This window comes from Grampus griseus (assembly GCF_964374135.1).
Source record: "Grampus griseus genome assembly, chromosome: 1".
Lineage (NCBI taxonomy): Eukaryota > Metazoa > Chordata > Mammalia > Artiodactyla > Delphinidae > Grampus > Grampus griseus.
The window spans coordinates 47,201,123-47,220,271 of NC_139017.1; the positions used below are offsets into that span (position 1 = coordinate 47,201,123).

General features: G+C 40.9%; 1 protein-coding gene across 1 annotated transcript in view; it reads right to left on the bottom strand.

The window, feature by feature from the left end:
- SRGAP2 (SLIT-ROBO Rho GTPase activating protein 2) overlaps nt 1–19,149 on the bottom strand; it is a 235,465-nt gene that overhangs the window by 112,691 nt on the left and 103,625 nt on the right. The window contains exon 3 of the mRNA XM_082654624.1: nt 3,743–3,905. Coding sequence (XP_082510750.1) covers nt 3,743–3,905 — 163 coding nt within the window. The remainder of the gene's footprint in view (nt 1–3,742; nt 3,906–19,149) is intronic.

The following is a 19,149-nucleotide window of genomic DNA, read 5'->3' on the forward strand; positions in this document are numbered from 1 at the left end:
GAGCCAGATGACTGTATTCAAATATACTAGTCTCACTTCTTTTTTTGCTTAATCTCTCTAAGCCTCAGTTTCTTCCTCCATAAAAGAAGGATAATAGTAATAACCACCTTATTGTAAGGATTGAATAAGATAATGCATACAAAGTGCCTAAGATATTACCTGGCACATAAGGGTTCCAAAAATTTTGGTTTTGATGATTATAGCCTTTGCCAAAGGATCATTAAGTTTTATAGATTAAAAAAAATTTTTTTTAAGGAAGAAAACCCGTGATTTTTGCCAGTGACAAGCAGGTTCAAATTCACTAAAACGCAGGTAAATTTTCACAGGTGTCCATAGCTGAACCAGAAACAAAGGTATCTTTTCGGAAGCCTGTGTCTCCAGAGAAATGTGGGTTTTCCTTTTGCTACTGGAACCAAATTTACAGGTAAAATAAGAGGTATATTTATTTTATATATTTGGATTTCAGTGTGGTGTCTCTTGGTTGCTGGCCATCATAGATAATAGTATCTGAAACAATGCTTCATTCTTTAAGAAATGTGGTCTTCCATTGCTTAAGCCAGCCGCCTCTCCATACGCAGACCCACTTTTGTTCACTCTTATCTTGGGGACTGTAGCTTACCTATCACAATTTAACAAAGGTCATCCAACAACTGGAAGGAAGCCCTCAGTGTAGGACACCTTTGTCATCACACAATTACAGTGTATTTGGTTTCTAAGGTAGCATGGAGGTCGTATAGCCCAAATACTTTTCCTTAAACTTGAGGGGACTGAGGCATAAAAAAGAGAGGTAATTGTCCAGAGTTTCAGAGTTACTGGCAAAGCTGAGCAGAAGGGAAAGGGTCCCTTAGAGAAGGGCTCTGCTCTAATAGCATAAAGTAAGCCCCAGAAAGCTTCACATAACTTCCAGGGTGACCAGGGACATTCCTCAGTTCTCTTACCCGATTATTATAGCTCAACCAGTGGGATTCTAATTCTTCATGTGCAACATATTCTAAACAAAAGAGACTGAAAATTTAAGGTATGGAGAGAAAATGCTTCTTTGTCCATTACTAGAAAGCAGAGAGCCTCTCGCCCAGCCAAAAAGAATTAACCTATTCTTACAATCAGCCAAGCCAGCTTCTACCTTAGAGTTCTCTGCGTACATTGGACACCAGGGGAGAGAAAAAAGAGGTTATTAACCCTGTGGGATAGTAAAACATTGGCTATTCGACAATCCTACGGATATCTCTAATCAGCTATAATTTAACTGATGAAAAGTTATAATGATCAAGAGAAAATCCTATGATCTGTAACAACATACAACCATATGAACAAATCTCACAAATACAATAATGAATGAGAGAAACCAGACACAAAAGAGTACACACTGCATGATTCTATTTATATAAAGTATGAAACCAAAGAAAACTAATCTCTGCTGTGGACAGCCTGGACTGATGTTGTCCTTGGGTGTGTTGGGACCACCCCTCCCAACACCCCAGTGACTAGAAGGGAGCATGAGGGGACTTCTGGGGGTACTGAAATATTCTGTTTCTTGATCTGGGAGATGGTTACCAGGTGTGCTCAGTTTGTAAAAATGCATTTAGCTGTAAGCCTATGATACATGCACTTTTCTTCAACGAAATGTAATATATAAACAGTCCTGTGATTAATTAGAAATCCTTCCTTACACCCTCAGCATAGAAATGCACGGCTTAAGGAGGTCAATGCTTAGACCACAGCTAGGAATATCATTCATGAGTGGGTAGGGATATACACCATGTCTTATATACATGCCATGCACTTAGGCTTTTTGTGAAATGTGAATGGCATTTGAGGAACCAGGAACATGTCTTTGATAGCTGGCTGCCTTTGGCATAAACATCTCTGAGATCTGGAGGGGTTATAAAACTCTCTCTGCTTGGTTCTTCTCTAACTTTCTGAAGCTGGGAGAAAAGGGACCTGAGAGATTGGGTGAAGTCTAGATAGCTGAAAATGTCTCATAAAAGTTTTTCTCAGATGAACAGAGAAAATGGAGGAGGGAACTATCCATCAACCCCTTTTCTTCTCAAGATAGTCTAAGTGGCTGTCAGGATCGTAGAGAAGTGGTATCTGATCACTGTCAAGGTTCCACCTAAATAGGTTTAAAAATATGTTTTTTAAAAATAAAGATTGTATATATTTCAGGTGTACAACAAGATGAGTTGATACACACATACACAGTGAAATGATTACTACAGTCAATATAATTAATATATCATCTCCTCTCATAGTTACCTTTTTTGTGTGTGTGAAAAGAGCCCCTGAAATCTACTCTCTTAGCATAGTTCCAGTATTCAATACAGTATTATTAACTATAGTCATTAATTTTAGTCACATACAACATCACCAAGTGTTGCAGAATGATTCAAGTTAATGAAAAGCAAGCTAGAGCAGATGCTGGGAAGCATGAGGACACGGTGAAAAGTACCCTCACCCCTAAACCAAGTATGGCCCCAACGAGAGCACAGCCGGGCCACTAAAAATAGCTAGTGAGCTCTGCAAGGAGTTATCTTTCTCTTCCTTCTTTTCATTCTGAGATGATTGTACCCTTAATATCCTGTCTGTAAGACACAGGGAAAGCCCCTTCACAGATGCAACTATGTAGATGGACGATTCTAAAGCAGTTCTTTTTTCATGCTGGTAAAACAGAAGAAATTGTGTTCTAATTCCAGACGTACTGAGATCTGTATACTTCCTAATGTTAAGAATTAGAAAACTGACGAAGAACTAAGGCTACTATCGACCACAGTCTTATTTACTGAAGTCCATTCTCTCCCAGCATCAAATTTTAACACTGGATTTTGTCAACTGCGAACCAGTGAATTCCCTATATATGAAATTAATGATAGCCCTCTATATATCCTCTTTTTACATACCAATTGTGGGAAGATTATTCACCTTCTAAAAAGTCTTCTGGGGATGTCAGAGCTTGAATGTTGGACATGGTATATCATGTACAATGGTTGGGGCTTTTGCCACCATTTGTAACCAAAAGTCATAAATAAATGACTCCATTAAGAGCTCAGGTTGAGATAGCTTAGAAAAGAGCTTCTTGGGTTTCCAAAAGGCTAGTTCCACTACTGACAGGTAAGGTGAATTTGGTATAAATTTCTTAAGATTATCACAATAAATTTTGAGTTTTTCCTTAGTCAAATTTTTCGACATACACCCAAGGATTTGTGACAAACAACTGAGCTTCAGAAAGCATTCAGGGATGGGTTTGAATTCCACCTGGGGTACCAAAAAAAAAAGAGGAAGAAAGCATTCAGGGACCCAAAGACAAAGATACGTCATGATAAGAATAACCAAATTCATGAGTTCACCTTGGCCAAGATGAGAACTTGGAAAGAGAACTAAACCAAAAACATAAACATACATGGATTTTCTAAATGAACTAGAAGAATAAATCATGAAATGACACAGAAGGTTTCCACATCTCAACAGCTTCACAAACCACTTAGGAAATCAACCAAACACAGTCATTATTAATATACGCAAATTATGAATTATGCTGCCAGTCCTGGGGTTGTACCTTGCAAATGGTTACTTTCTCAGGGCTACTATAAATTCAACTCAGAAAGGAAGAAAAAGAGCCAATTCAAATTTTTTCTCCAGAAGTACATGGCAGGGCAAGACCCATGGAAAGCCTTTTAAGTGGGCCAATAAGATATTCTTTCTTTTATTTACAAGACTGTGTCTTTGACTAGAAATAGCTATTTACCTTTTTAAAGAGTCTTCCTGAGTCCTCACTGACTTGGACAAATCGAGGAATGATATTATTCAGGTAGATGTCACTCAGGGTGGTGTGGTCCCTGCTCTCCCGCTTCACCTGGTTTAAGAGGAGATTCCAGCAGTTGACTGGAGAGAGAACATTTTGATCCTTCCTGCGAGAAACAGCAAGAAAAAAAAAAAAAAATCAGTGTTGGTAAGCAGGCAGGGCCAACATCTATGACTACAGTCCATGTCACAAAATCGCAGCAATCAGAGCCCAACCAGAAATAAAGATGTCTTTCCTGAAATTGCACCTCTAGTTTTCTCTTTTTCTAAAAACTCAGTGGAGGAAAAAGGGAGAAAATAAGAATAATGAAAAGGGGAAGGAGGAGAGAGGAAGAGGGAAAGAGGATTAGAAGAAGCAGGATTATCTGTTGAGCATCTATTATGTTCTAGAAACTTGGTAAAATCTTTATATGCATTATCTCATCTAAGCTCCATCATTTTGTTGTCAAAAAAGAACTACCATTATCTCCATTTTACTAATCAAAAAAAAAAAAAAACATTCAGAGAGGTTGTCACTTGCCCACAGCTAGTAAGGAGTCACAGAGACAGTAAGAGGGAGTCAGGGACCAGAACCACAGTTCTGTGCTGACTAGAATGATTCTAGGAGGTCTAACTCCAAATTCCATGACTTCAACCACTAAATCATTTGGTTTTTGTCTAGGATTAGAGGGAAAAGTTAGTCTCTAGACAAAAATCTACACTACAGACTAAATAAATCCCCACACATTCATCTCTCATAGGATTCAATGAAGACAACTGTGGAGGCATTTGCCATAAAAAGGTCACCGAAAACTCTTCAGCCTCACAGAACGCATCTACAGAGGTTAGATTTCATTGATTGAGCCATTTTCTATGTCCCATACAACCAAGAGCATAAACCGTATCTGAACACATGTGTTCCAAAGATGTCTACAACCTGAGTGGAACAGTAAAGCACCAAACCTAGATGTTCATTTCTACTGAAATCGCTGTGATCCAAAAGAATTATTGATTACTTACATAATCAGCTCACAGCACTAATTTAAGCAACACAAAGTTTTACATCTGCAAGTTGGACTTCTTAAAGGAGAGAAACAGAAGGTAGGGGTTATTTATCAAGCGCTTACTGTATACTTGGCCCATGGCTGGGCCCTATACTCATGTTGTTTAACTTGAACTCTACAAAACTTGATGAAGTGGGGGTTATCAACCACATTCAGCAGATGAGGAAAGTTGGACTAAGAAAGGTTAAATATCTTGTTCAAGGTCACATAGCTAAAAAGTGGCAATGCTGGCATTCAAGAACAAGCCCTGTAATTGAAAAGAGAATGCTTGTAATCACTGCAAAGTATCACAACCAGTTTGTTCCCGTTTCCCCTCTCCCCTCCCTACAGACACACTCTTAATGCAAAGAAAGTGAGCTGAGAGTGGCTTGGTTAGCAAGTCTGCACCACTTCCCTTCCTGCTGCCAGGCACCTGTGACTTGTAGAGCATGGAGTTCAACTTAGAAGGGCTCTTTCAGTTCAGTCGTAAGGTAACTATTAACAAATAATCCCGCCACACCTATTCTGGCTTCTGAACACACCATTAAATCAAAATATCTGTCTGACCAGCACCAACAGGCTGTTTCAAACGAATGAATATTAGAGTCCAAATTGAAACTGTTCTATAACTGCACTCCTCCCCGACCCGCTGCCCCAGGCACCACACTTCTGTGGTCAAAATCCCTAACATGTATGTGCTGACCACTGTGGGAACAACTGTATCCACTTACCTTTCTAGGGAAATTAAAAGATTTCTATGGAAATTAAAAATATATACTAGCTAAGAGAGAGAGATACATGTAATTAGTCCGCTCCTTTCAAAATTTCTAGCATCTGGGGAAAAAAAAAGGTAAATAGGAAACAATCCTAAACTCAAAATGGTGAGACCTGCGCACAAGCATTCAGCAATATTTGATATTTCCACTGCAAGAAAACTTTCAAACTGATTCCAAATCAGTCTCAGTTACAAAATCCTAAGTAATCTAATTTTTGGGGGGTGGCAAGATATCCATGTCCTCAGTAAGCATGGGATATACCAGGCAATTACACTTGCTTTTTAAAAGGGCAGATCTCCCATGACCTTAACTTTACAAATGGTTTCAATCTGTTTCTTGCAGATGAATGTGGGTTGGTGGTGCCTCTTTGTTCTTCTCCTAGAGTGCTTTACACACATAAAAACATACTACAATTCAATTTTATAAATGTATAAACACTTGTATCTTAAATGAACAAAGTACAGTAGTAGGAGCTTTAGTGGTTATAAAAGTGCTGATGTCACAGTACAGTGTGGGAGACAAAGAAAGACCTATAATATAACAAAAGGTTAAAGGTATGAACAAGGGGCCTCGTAGCTCACCAATGTACATCACAGATCACAAGTGAGGCAGGAGAGGCAAAACCGGTTCAATACCATGCAAGGTGATGCAGAACATAAATACCAAGGGGACCCTTGAGTAAACAAAGATGAGTTAAGAAGGATGGGCAGAAGTGGGACTCTTTTAAAATGCCTTATCACTTAACATTCATAAATATATATTTATTAAAAATTTCTAAGGTGCTACAAAAACTTTTACCACATGTATTTATTTCCATTCTTACAGCATGCGGTGGGACAGCCATTATTAGTTTCAGGGAGCAGAAGCTTTAAAATGTGTTCTGAGAAATGCTGGAGTTACAGAGAATCATATTTCAGTTTCAAACAACTGTAATATACCCATTCAAATGAACAACCGCCACTGAAATATGTAAAGGACGCAGGACCCAGTTTCCCTGCAGTAGATACCACCACAATGTCTCATGGGCTGCTGAGGTGAGCTTTGTTATATGCAAGCTTTGGAATAAAGAATCAATGCGTGTATCCAGACTGCTGGAAAACATGTTATCGATCAGAATGTATGCTGCTCTGCACAGGTTTAGTTTTGAATTCAACCTGTGTGCCTCCTTGAGTAAAGCTGTTCAGGTGAGCACATGATTTGAGACACAGTGGCCAAGTTCAATTACGTGCCACAGAAGGCTTAGGGGCCTATGCTGAGTTCATGGTAGACCACAGTTGGGTAGTAAGGATATACACGCTCAATATCATCTCATTTCATTATCAGTTGTTATAAAGCTTATTATACATTTCCATTTATCCAATTAATATTGATGAAGGAGAATAGGAATAGCTTCTGGGTAATGTCAGTGATTCAACTTTAAAACAGAAAACACCCTTCTTTTTCAAGCATCTAAATCAATTTAAAACTATCTCAAGATTATGACAACTAGTCTGCATGAGTCGGGATTTCTTGATATCGAGCAACCCAAACCAGAACCTGAAATAACTTGGATGCTGAAACTGATATAAAACTGCAACTCTGATTCATAATCTGGGTTCATAAACCCAGCCTCATTGTTTCTACTGATTAACTCTGTAATAAGTACTCTTTATAAATTGGCACTTTAAAAGTAGATTTACACCTATGAAACACTGCTTTGATCTGTTGCATATATGGGAGTTCTATGTAAGATTTTCAATTTAAAAAAGGAGTCTATGGCCCTAAAAGAAAGTACTAGACCCTGTTGTCTGTTTCTCCCAGGGTTTCCCAGTTTTTTACGATTACTGTAGTTTTCATACAATATTTTGGGCTCTTTGAGTTTGTATGCTTTCTCAGACTTATTTCTCCTTCCAACGGAGGTGTCTTAATTAATTCATTTATTTATTTTGGGATAGTGGTGGGGAAGGAGAGGTGTGGGGCATGCAGTAGGAGGGGAACACAATTCCACTGTAGAGGCAATTTTCCCAGCCACCGTGAACAAAGGCGAAACACACTTCAGGCTGGAAAATGAGCAAGTCAACGAGACGTGATTTCATAGGGAGCAAATTAAGGTTCTGCGAGAGTGGTTTCCTGCTTCAGCAGCTTTGCAGCCTGATTTTATTTGGGGCTGCTAGAGCCAAGAGAGCTTCGTTTGGTCAGGAGATTGAAATTTGTCTTTATATCTTTTCCATCTATCATTTGTTTGTACAGTTTCCTTACTTCCCCCACCCACAGAGTCTTAGGTTGTGTGATACTTAGGCATTTAAAGAAAAGGGTCTGCATCCCTTAGGCATGTGCTGAACAGCTGCAAACCTCCTCAAACACTAATCCCTAAAAAGCAGACAAAATATCCAGAAGTATTTTTATTACTTAAACATTTTTTCAGGAGGAAGATCAAGAAAACGTAATACTGTAATTGAGAGGGAATGACTCTGGAGTCAAAAAAAAAACAGGAGAAAAAGGAGGCTCAGAAAGTCACGAGCCAACTATGCATCCACAGAATGATCATTGTAAATGATCTAAAACAGCTAAACCCGGGGCTTCCCTGGTGGTGCAGTGGTTGAGAGTCCGCCTGCTGATGCAGGGGACACGGGTTCGTGCCCCGGTCCGGGAAGATCCCACATGCCACCGAGCGGCTGGGCCCATGAGCCATGGCCGCTGAGCCTGCGCGTCCGGAGCCTGTGCTCCGCAACAGGAGAGGCCGCAACAGTGAGAGGCCCGTGTACTGCTAAATAAATAAATAAATAATAAAATACCTAAGGTGAAGAGCTAACTCCATAAAGGTCCAAATTGGCCTTGACAGAACACTTCCCTTTTTTCCATCTCCCCTCTGTTCAGTTTCAGTTGTCTCATCTATAAAATGGACACATGTCCTGTTGTTGTACATCTAGCTCCCCAAAGATCTTCAAAGCATGACTGTAAAATCCTGCACGCTCTCCTGGCCTAAGGTGCCATTTAATTAATGATGACTATGTTCACAGCTCTGCAGATGGGCTGCATGACACAAGCCTGGCATTACCGGATGGCTTGAGCTTCTGCATTGTTCTACTGAGGTACGTTTCCTTTTGGGCCAATGGTCTCTGACTCGCCCACCTCATGGGGCTGTTGTGTGGCTCAAATGTAAAGCACTATACAAATGTGAAGAAATATTATTATTTTTATTTCCAAACAAACTAGGATTCAGCATTCATCAATTTCCAACATGCTCCTCACCCGGCCCTGGGTCAGGGCCAAGAGCTCAGCCTGCTGCAAATGCACAGCCCTCAGCAAATAATGGTTGGGATCAGACCGCAGCAACAGGCAATTAAGCAAGCAGCTGTAAGTCTCTGGGAAGACATGAGGGAGATACCAACAGGAGAGCAGAATTTAATCTTCCACTGTCCTTCTGCCAAGGGGCAAGGTGGAAGGATCAGTCCTGCGTTCCACACGGGAAACTGTGCTGAGGTAGACAGGAAAGAAGCCAAAGGGAGCCCAGATTGCCAGAACCCTAGATGCTTCTGCAGCTTCCACCGAGACCCCTTTCCCAACATTCCTATCAAACCTGTCAGTCTGTATATAAATATGGCAAATGTCAATACATCTAAGAAGAATGCGGTTTCTCACTTTTAAAAACAGACATACATGTGAGGGTATACAAACACCCAGATGAGTTAAACAAATACATCATTCAATATGGATTATTGAGTACCCAACTATGAGGAGGATAAAAAATAAATAAAAGGGATCATTTAGTGATAGTTGGACAGGAAACTAGTGACAAGGAGGAGGCTAGATTTTTAAACCTAAATTCCTGCCTGGTACCTTGATTAAAATGAAGTGAACTGAGGCAGCCAAAGAGATTACTTTATTCAGATGAGTGTTATTAGCCTTTCTGGCTTACTTTTTCTATTATGCATTTTGCTGATGCTGACAGAAGCAGACCGGCTGGATAGAGAGGCAAAGCCGCAGCGGATTTATGGCTTGACAGTGCCATGCATAAAATCAGACCCTTGCTGACCCAGATAAGCCAGAGGATGGTTGGGATTTGCTGCGGAAGGTGTTAAAAGAAGGAGGGGAAAAAATCACCAAGGTGAGAACTGACTTGAAAAAGATTTTGCCTATAATAGTTGCTGCTGGTTGGGTGACCCAGTGGTACAGTGGCAGCCTGGAGGTATCTTTCAAAGATAGGCAGGCGGGCAGGCAGGAAGGGGGCAGGCACACTTCCCTGGGCTTATCACAGCTACAGCTTCAGTTTTGCCAGCAATGAGATCAGAGTAGGAGAGTTCAGAGACAGAAAGAAAAAAGGGCCAAAGGCAAAAAATGTATATTCTATGTATGGAGAAACCAGCTTTCAAATTTTCAGGGACAAGTTAATACCACAAATTGTCTTCAGTAGCCTAGACAGATGATTAGAAAGGATTCAAGCAGTGGTGTACCCACCTTACTCAAAATAGTCTAAACTGTCCCCTATAATCAGATTTGGGGGAAGAGCTGTATGGAAATGGAATTCTTGTGGCTCTGGATTAGTTCCAAGGAGCCCAGCCACACCCTTGGGATAATGGCATATTCAAGATCCGGGAGCTTAGGAATCTGCTTTGAAGTTGAGAACTGGACTAGCACGTGTCTGACATCTTAATGACTATTTCCTGAATGACTGTAGGGCCAAGGTTCCTCTGAGTCAGGTCAGAGAACTGGGAGTGGTTCCCAAATCTGAGCCATTGTAGAAGTGAAATGGAAATATCTCCATCAATTTATGTCAGGTGAGAGACTTGGCCTGCCCTTCAAGCACCCCCCACCCCATCCCATGTTCATGGCGAGAGAAGGTTAGAGGCTCACTCAAGACAGCTCTGTGGACCCCGTGAGAAGAGACTTGGTTTGGTGGGGGCAGGGGGCCAGGGTCGACACAAGATTTGAAGCTTTTCCATCCCAATTTCTTGCCTAGATTTCTGACAGCTTATTGTCCAGCCTTCTTCTCTGAGTCCCCGATCTCTAAAGTCTTATTTCGTTCATTCATTCAACAAATACTGATTGAGCACCACTATGTGCCAGGCACTGTTCTGGGCACGAGGGTTAAAGGGAGCAAAATTCTTGCTTCTGACCTGCTTCTCCCATGTTTACAGACCTCCTGGATCCAAGATATGACTTTCCTGCTCCTAAACTGTCGATCAGCTATAACCCACATCCTACCCCAGTCTTGATGCTTGAGTGTACACTGGCTTGGATGGCCCATCATGAAACCCTGATTTGGCTGACTTAGAAGATCTACCTTCCCACCAGCCCATTCATGGCTTCCGCAGACTTGGGTCCTTCCCTTCATTTATATCCCCTGTCCTGCCACTAGCATTCTCAGAACTATAGGGAGGTACAAACAAAGAGGTTACTAAACCCTCCTTGTGTACTCTGAGTACAACCAAAATGCTGGAGAACAAAAACTATGCCAATATGATCCATAGAACTAAGGGCCTAGAAATTTACTTATGTATTAAAATTTCCCCTGTCAACCACCCCCCCAAATAGGCTGTGATCTTTCAAAAGTCTGAGCTGACTAATTCACTTAATTAAAATGAAATATCATAGCAAGAGCAAAAGACATGTGATTGATGACCAAGGAACAAAAGAGTCATATATGTTTCTCAGTTTAAAAAGATTTTATAACCATCTACATTAAGTTAGATCCACATATTCCATAGAATAACCTGCAAACAACTCTACAGTTATATCTTCAGTTTTTTCTTCTGTAGTTAATTAAGATGTCACCAGAAACCCCATAAGTAATTATAGCACATGACAAACACACAGAGAGAAAAAAATACATGCAGATGTGTTAGCAGATTTTTTTAATGAATGAAATTTTGGGAGATGACTGAGACAGATAGTTTGGCTTACTCCTGGTAGTTCATTCTAGAAAAATAAATACCTGTTTGTGCCAAACTGGAATGATGTCACTCAGAAATCCACACACATCTTCAAAGCAGTAACCACTACCTTGGGAGCAAGCATCTCTCAGGCACCAGGCAGGAGTAGAGAAGCTTGATCTACAGCCAGTAACTCCTCTTGCCTGGCAAATGGTCCTTTAGCATGTCAAGTACCAACAAGCCACTTGAGAAGAAAGGGTATCCCTAAGATTCAGACCTCCCCCTCCAGAATACCCGTTAATGAGACAATATGTTTCCTTACTTGGCTCATGATAACAATGAGAAAGGAGAAATAAAGTAAAATGATTTGGTTCTGTGAAACTATAGAGCTACATGGAATGAAGTCTAAATAGTCATCAGGTCTGCGGCCTGCATCATCATCAGTTCTCATGTGTTATTTTGATATTTATCTTGCTTACTGGAAGGAAGCCTCCTGAGGACAGGGGATAGTTTGGAATACTCGATGAACGTCTATCACCAACAATGGGTGGGTAGTTAATCATTATCCACTAATGACAGATATCACAGCCACAGAAATCCTGTTAAATGTAGAGCACAGTAAGACAATTCATTTAATGAATAGTTAATATCTTCGGCCTCCATTAATCTTGCCTAATCAACTACTGCAGCATGAATCTGGGAGGCTGCTGAGTGACTGAATTTGTTCACCCACTGGTTTGTGTGCTGTAAATTACAGCATATTATTAACCATGCCGACACTTTGCTGGCAAAATTTTAAAGGGACAGGTGGAGTAAAAGACGCCTTGGTCAATTTCCAGGTTAGTCGGTTACTGAGTTCTACTGGTCTATAAGGACTCTGGATGAACAATGATACCCCATCTCAGCAAGGTGGTATTCTGTGGAAAGCACTCTGAACCATGCTTACGACCTATAGTCTAGTCTTAATTCTGCCACTTGCTGGCCAGGTAATCTTGGATAAGTCACAGATGCACTCTGGACCTCAACATTTCTTCATCTACTTAAAAAAAAATAAATGGGGACAGCAGACCTGCCCTGCCCAACTCACATGGCTATTATGAAGATCAAATCACATGAGGTAATGTCCATAAAAAAAAATCATAAAATGTTCTACACCTACATATCAGTATCATCATCATGTGTTATTATTGTTATATCTATGTTATTACTTGGCAGTCCATACAATGTATTTACACACACAAAACAAAGTAGCTAGAGTCATGTCTAAAAAGACAAACATGTCCCCAAATTCCCAGGCCTTATTACCCAAGTTGCAATGAACTTGCTTTATCAATTTCATACTTTGTCCGTGCACTAAATAGGAAAACATGTTGTTGCTATTAATTTATCATCTGGTTCTCTGGAAATTCCCAACCTCAGTGAATCTCCTGTGGAGAGGAGACCTAGGAGAGGCTTTAAAGGGAAGACTTTTAAAGTGCAAAGAGAAACACCAGAGGGTATAAAAAACAGAATCCTGGGCTTCCCTGGTGGTGCAGTGGTTAAGAATCCGCCTGCCAATGCAGGGGACACGGGTTCGAGCCCTGGTCTGGGAAGATCCCACATGCCGTGGAGCAACTAAGCCTGTGCGCCACAACTACTGAGCCTACGCTCTAGAGCCCGCGAGCCACAACTACTGAAGCCTGTGTGCCCTAGAGCCCGTGCTCTGCAAAAAGAGAAGCCACTGCAATGAGAGGCCTGCGCACCGCAACGAAGAGTAGACCCCACTCGTGGCAACTAGAGAAAGCGCACACACAGCAACGAAGACCCAACACAGCCAAAAATAAATATAATTTATTAATTAAAAAAAATAGTATCCTGGTATTTCAGAGCTAGAAGGGCCTTTCAAGATGGTCTAGAGTCTAGAACAAACTTGTCATTTTCTAAGTGAGGAAACTGAGGCTCAGGGAGCCTGGAGTCACAGAGATAATGGCAGAACAAGGCAAGGAACCAGGTGTCTTGACTAGCAATCATTTTCTTATTTTATTGTGGTTGTTGCTCTACTTCAACTAAGATGCTCTTAGCATCTATAAAGCACTGGTGCTGAAAGAGTTAATGGGCAATGCTCAGCTGCCCAAGTCCCAGAGCACAGAGCTATTCTAAGACAACACATAACAGGAATACCAAGGGTCCATGAACCCAGAGAGAGCAAAACTGCTGGTGCCTAATGGCGCCGGGAAGCATGTTGACACACTGCATGTGGTTACACATGAAAGGCAAGTGAATAGGAAAAGTAGTTTTGAATCCCACCCAATTCTAATTTGGGATTGGCTGTGGTCACCTACTGGAGGGCTGAGCCACACCCCAGCCACTCTGTAAAATGACCCTTCAGTTCCTTCGCTCCCTATTCTGTGGCCTCAGTTAACTCCCTCTCTGCCTTCATGAGGGCCATAACAGATATCAGGAAAAGAGGACGATCAAAGGACAGCAAGGTCCAGGAATGAGTGTGGGTGACCAGGATCACTCTGTAAGGGGAAAATTCTCAGTCTGGATTCAGGTGATTCTCACTAATATCTACCATCTCCAGGCAAGTGTGTGACCTGAAGCCTTGAGCAGCCACACTCCTAAGTCCATAAGAGAGTAGTTTCTCTAAGTGTGAGTGTTCAGGACCCCAACTCACCTTGCATCAGAATCACCTGTAGTGCTTGTTTAAAATCTGGATTCCTGTGCCCCTCTTGCCAGAGATTCTGATTTGCTACAAGTGGAGTGAGGCTCAAGAGTCTGCATTTTAAATACCCATCCCAGGTTATTTTATGCACACCAAAATTTTAAGAACCAATGTTCTTAAAAGTAATGTTTTTCAAACTGGGGGATACAACCCATTAGTGGGGTTAAAAAAAGTCAACTTAGCGGGTCACCAGCTAGCATTTTTCAGAAAATGAAACAGAAAACAATGGAACAGAATAACACAGAACAAAGTGGAAAATATCAGAGTACATCACATAGAGCAAAGATACCTAGGTTTTGTTTTACAAAAATGTTGTTGTTAGTTATTTATTTTAAAATATACATATGTCTGTATTCCAGCTTGCAATATAAGATATTTGGGGGGGGTGATTACACACCCCAGACCCTTTTGAGAATCTGAGGATTTCTTCAAAGTATTCACCTCGAAAGAAGGGAGAGAAAGAGGGAGAAAGGAAAGAAGGGAGGGAGTGAGGGATAGAGGGAGGGAGGGAGGAGGATGTTATGTACATACACATCTTACTTTGCATGAGTCAGGGGTCCCTGAGGACTTCTCTTGGGGACATTTCCTACAGGGTCTAATACTCTGGTCACAGTAGATGCCTGATATTACTGGACTATGCCAACAGCTTTCTCCTGATGCTCTGTAAACGACAGCCAGTGTCTGCAAGATGCACCTGTAAGATATGTGGCTCCACCATGCTGATTCCCTTCCCCTTATGTTTAGGGTGACTAGAAATGTTGAAGTTAAACAATGTTCTACAGAACACTAGGAGAAAGCTGATGGCAAATTCCAAGAATAAGGATTCTGAAAGCGACGGTGTGGGCACAATGTCACTGCTACTTGAGGAACACGCTCCCTGTCTAGAATACGCAGGGGCAGCCTGTGGGACTGGCACCATTGTGCACCCCTATTGATAAGGTCATTAGAGGAACATATACTTTATTCCCAAGTTAGCGACTTCTCTGACCTGTCAATACCCACATTTAAAGACAGAGAGACGCAGCCTCACTTTCTCTACGTGACCAAAAGGACAGAAATTCCTTAGTCCTTGATGGAAGATTCAAAAAGGGCAAAAACAATTAGAAAAAGAGCAACAACCCAGCCTGATTGTCAACACAGTCTCATTCCAATGGTTAGAGCTATCTGCATATAGAGAGGGTGAACACAGGGGCTAAGGTTTTAGAAACCAGCCCTTGCCAAACGAGGCATATGGAGAAGAGACGTAAGGGTGGCAAGATATAACATGGGAGGGGGCAGGGGGAGATGGCGGAGCGGGCAGGGAGGACCACTGAGAAGACAGAGACTCAAACCTCAAAACTATTCTAAAATTCCCTGATGCTTTTCAGTAATTTGTTTTCATGTGGTAGATATTGGCACAGCATCTAGGATGCTTTGGGTCCATCTGTTTTTGAACTTAAGCTGTAGGCAAGATTCAGAACAGCTGGAATCAGCAGCGCTGACCATATTATATGTGTCTGGAGGAAGGAGAGAAATAAAATGAGTGTGTGGAAAGAGGGTTAAATGGGGCAGAGGAAGGGGAATCTGGAAGCCATCCCCAGACAGAAAGGAGAAAATGTCCAGGTCAGAGATGATGCAAAAGAGCTATTAGAGAGGCCAGGGCATCTGAGTGAAGAAGGCCAAGGAGGAGAAGCAGCAGGCCCATCAGAACCGGGAGTTAGCAAACAGGGCTGAAAATTCTACAAGTTCATGTGTCAATGAGCAGTGCCCTGAGGCTTCACCGCTGAGGGACCAGATGGAGCTCATGCAAAGGTCCTACATCAAGCATATTACATGAACTACTGATAAACAGTCCTCACAATCACAGCCTAGAACTGAGATGAAAGCTAGATTCTTGGTTCCCTAAATGCAACGGAGGTGATCACGGAGAACGCTAGGGAGAACAGGAGAGGAGTAGTCTTAGGAGAAAGCAGCAAGGGTCCCAATCCAAAAAATGGCTTTCCCAGAGTCACAGCAGGCCCAGGGATGGGGGGGTGGGGGGTGTCCACAGGATGGTCCTCAGTGTATGCTTTGTCTGGACTTTTGAACACTGTGTTTTTGTCCTCAAGGCTAAAAACAAAAACAAAAAAATTTCAAACCAGTATTGAAATCTAGTTAGTAGTAGTCATGCCTGTTTCAGAGCATGGGTTAGCAATTCTGAAACTCTGTGTATATTCTAGGAATGAGCGATTAAATAAATATATTATGGATAATGGGTACCAGGTTTCTCAGTGTTCAGAGAACAGAGTTACAAATATGGAAAGGGGAGAAAATAGAATAAAACATGTAGTATTTGGTTGGAATTGAAGATATCGATGTGAACTCATAGGCTTCAATATAGATAACACACAGACAGATAGAGAAATTGATATAGAAGTATGTGGGTAAATGTGTGTACACATACATACATCTATTTACTACCTCTGTCTGCTGAAGGGGACTATAAACAATGGTACTCCAGTAACAAAGAGCACACCTAGCACCCATGGTTTCTAAATACCATTCCTCACTAAAAGAAACCAGGGCTCTTTAAAGAAATGCCTCCAGAGGTGAAACAAGGAAAATACAAGATGTACCTAGAACATCTTGTTGCGCCAGGAAGTATAAGAAGTACTCAAAGAATGATGGGGACATATCAAAAGGACACAGGAACCAGCCTGCAGGGACTCTACTAGCCAAATCTGGGACAATATGAGCATTAAAATAAAGATGTTAAAAGATTATAAACTACTGAATAAAATCAGAATCCATGAGTCCACATTGATATAAACAAACAAACCACCAGACAAATATAGAGGGAGATGGAAACCTCTTCCTTACAGTAGAATCCCAACCAATAAATGTAGAAGGAATGATGGAAACTAGAAAAATTACCATTTGGTAACCATCATAGTAATAACTGATTCAAGTAAGAATCATCAATAGATGCTAAAACTAGTGGGTATAAGGTTTGAAGAATAACATGATATTTACTTGGTCTCAAATGGGACAAATCATTGACAAGTGCCTCCTCACATGGTATATTGAGAAGAATACAACATCCCTTCTACGGTATTCCTGCCCAAAGTACATAACCTGAATAAAGAAATGTTAGACATTAACAGAAGTATCAAATTAGAGAATATTCTACAAAATAGCTGGGCTGAATGCTCCCCCAAAATGTCAATGTCATGAAATACAAAGAAAGACTTAGAAATCTTTCCGCATTAAAGGAAACTAAAGAGACAACTGAATGAAATGCATAATCTTGGACTTTGTTTTGCCAAAAAGAAAATATTTGAAACAAATGGTAGATCTGAATGTCTGTAGATTATATAACATTATTGTGTCAATATGTACACCCTGATTTTGATAACTATACTACCATTGGGTCAGAGAACAACCTTATTTTTTGTAAATACACATTAAAGTGTGTAGGATTAAAGGAGTATCATGTCTGTAACTTATGCTCAAGTGTTTCATAAAAACAAAATATGTATGTGCATGAGTTGTATATGGAGAGAAAGAAAGGGAAATATAAAGCAAATGTTAATATGTTAACATTTTTGGACAAGTTGGGTAAATGGTATACAGAAATTCTCTGACCTATTGCAATTTTTCTGTAAGTCTAAAATTATGTCCAAAAAAAATTAAAGATCCCATTCTGGATGAAAAGGATATCAATTCTCCCATCTTTCTTTCCTTTGGCAGTAAATATGTGCTACTTTGTGTTATCTTTCTTCGTATAAACCTTCTGTCTTCCACATGACACAACGAGCCTCCTGAGGGCAGAGGCTGGGTCCTATAAACCTTCGTGACCCCAGCACCTGCCAGAACCTGTTGATCATTGTTGATGATGAAGATGCAGCCGAGTGTCTATTACTGAATCACATGTAATACAGGTGACTAAAAAGGTCCCTCTACAATTCTGGCTCCTCAGTCTTGAACTCTATATCTGTCAGGACACACACACATTCACACACGCCTATATATACAACCTTAAATGTTTCACGTTAACTGGTAACTTCTATAAGCTAGAATACTGGCTTAGTCTTCTGTGCATATTTAATTCCTAGAACAGCTCTAGAATAAGTGCTGAATAAATGTTTGCTGAAAGAATAAGTGAACCTCGCATAGTAGGATTGGTGTTCACCAAAACTTTCTATGCTAATTCACAAGAGGGCCAGGAGTGGACTTGTTTTTCAGAAGAAATAATAGCACAAGGATGTTCTCAGCCCCCAAAATAATAAGCAAGAAACCTTATCCAAGATTTTCAAACCAATTCTTTCTGGCTAGAATGGCTCAAAAACGGGTCCAGATCTGATAAATCACTTTTACATTATATATATATTTTTTGTATTATATATATTTTTTCCATATGGCTTCCCTGAACTATGCTGTAAAGTAGGTTTCCTAATCATTCATCAGCCGTCTGGAAACTCAGTATGTGTATCTGGGGGCCGGGAGTAGGGTGAGGACAAAAAAAAAGAGGCATCACTGAATTCTTTATAAGCCACATTACCTTCATTCACTTCCAGTTAATGATGTAAAGGAGACCTGGCAAAACCGACACTGAGAATGTGCAAGAATCAGGTTAGCATCTAAGACAAAGCCCCTAACAATACCATTTAATCCGTATACTAGAAGCACCTGAATGGCTTCAGGAGGTGCTAACGGAAGAATGTGCCGCACACCTACCTGAGCGTGTGCACGCATGTATATGTAGAACTCAGTGATAGGGAAGGGCACACATTTCCACGCAGGACCAGAGAAAACAGAAGCAAGGAGGTGGCTGACAAATCTAGTCCATGTATAAAAAGGCGAGGGGGGCGGGGCACAGGCGGGGAGAAGGGCAGAAAGTAAATAAACCTAAGAAACTGAACCTTTCTTAATCGTGCCTGCCTTCCTGGGTTTATTTGCTTTCTATTCAGAGTCCACTCAATGCCTGTGCTTTTGTCTTCCAAAGGAAATGTTTGAGGCATCATTTCCACCTGTACGCT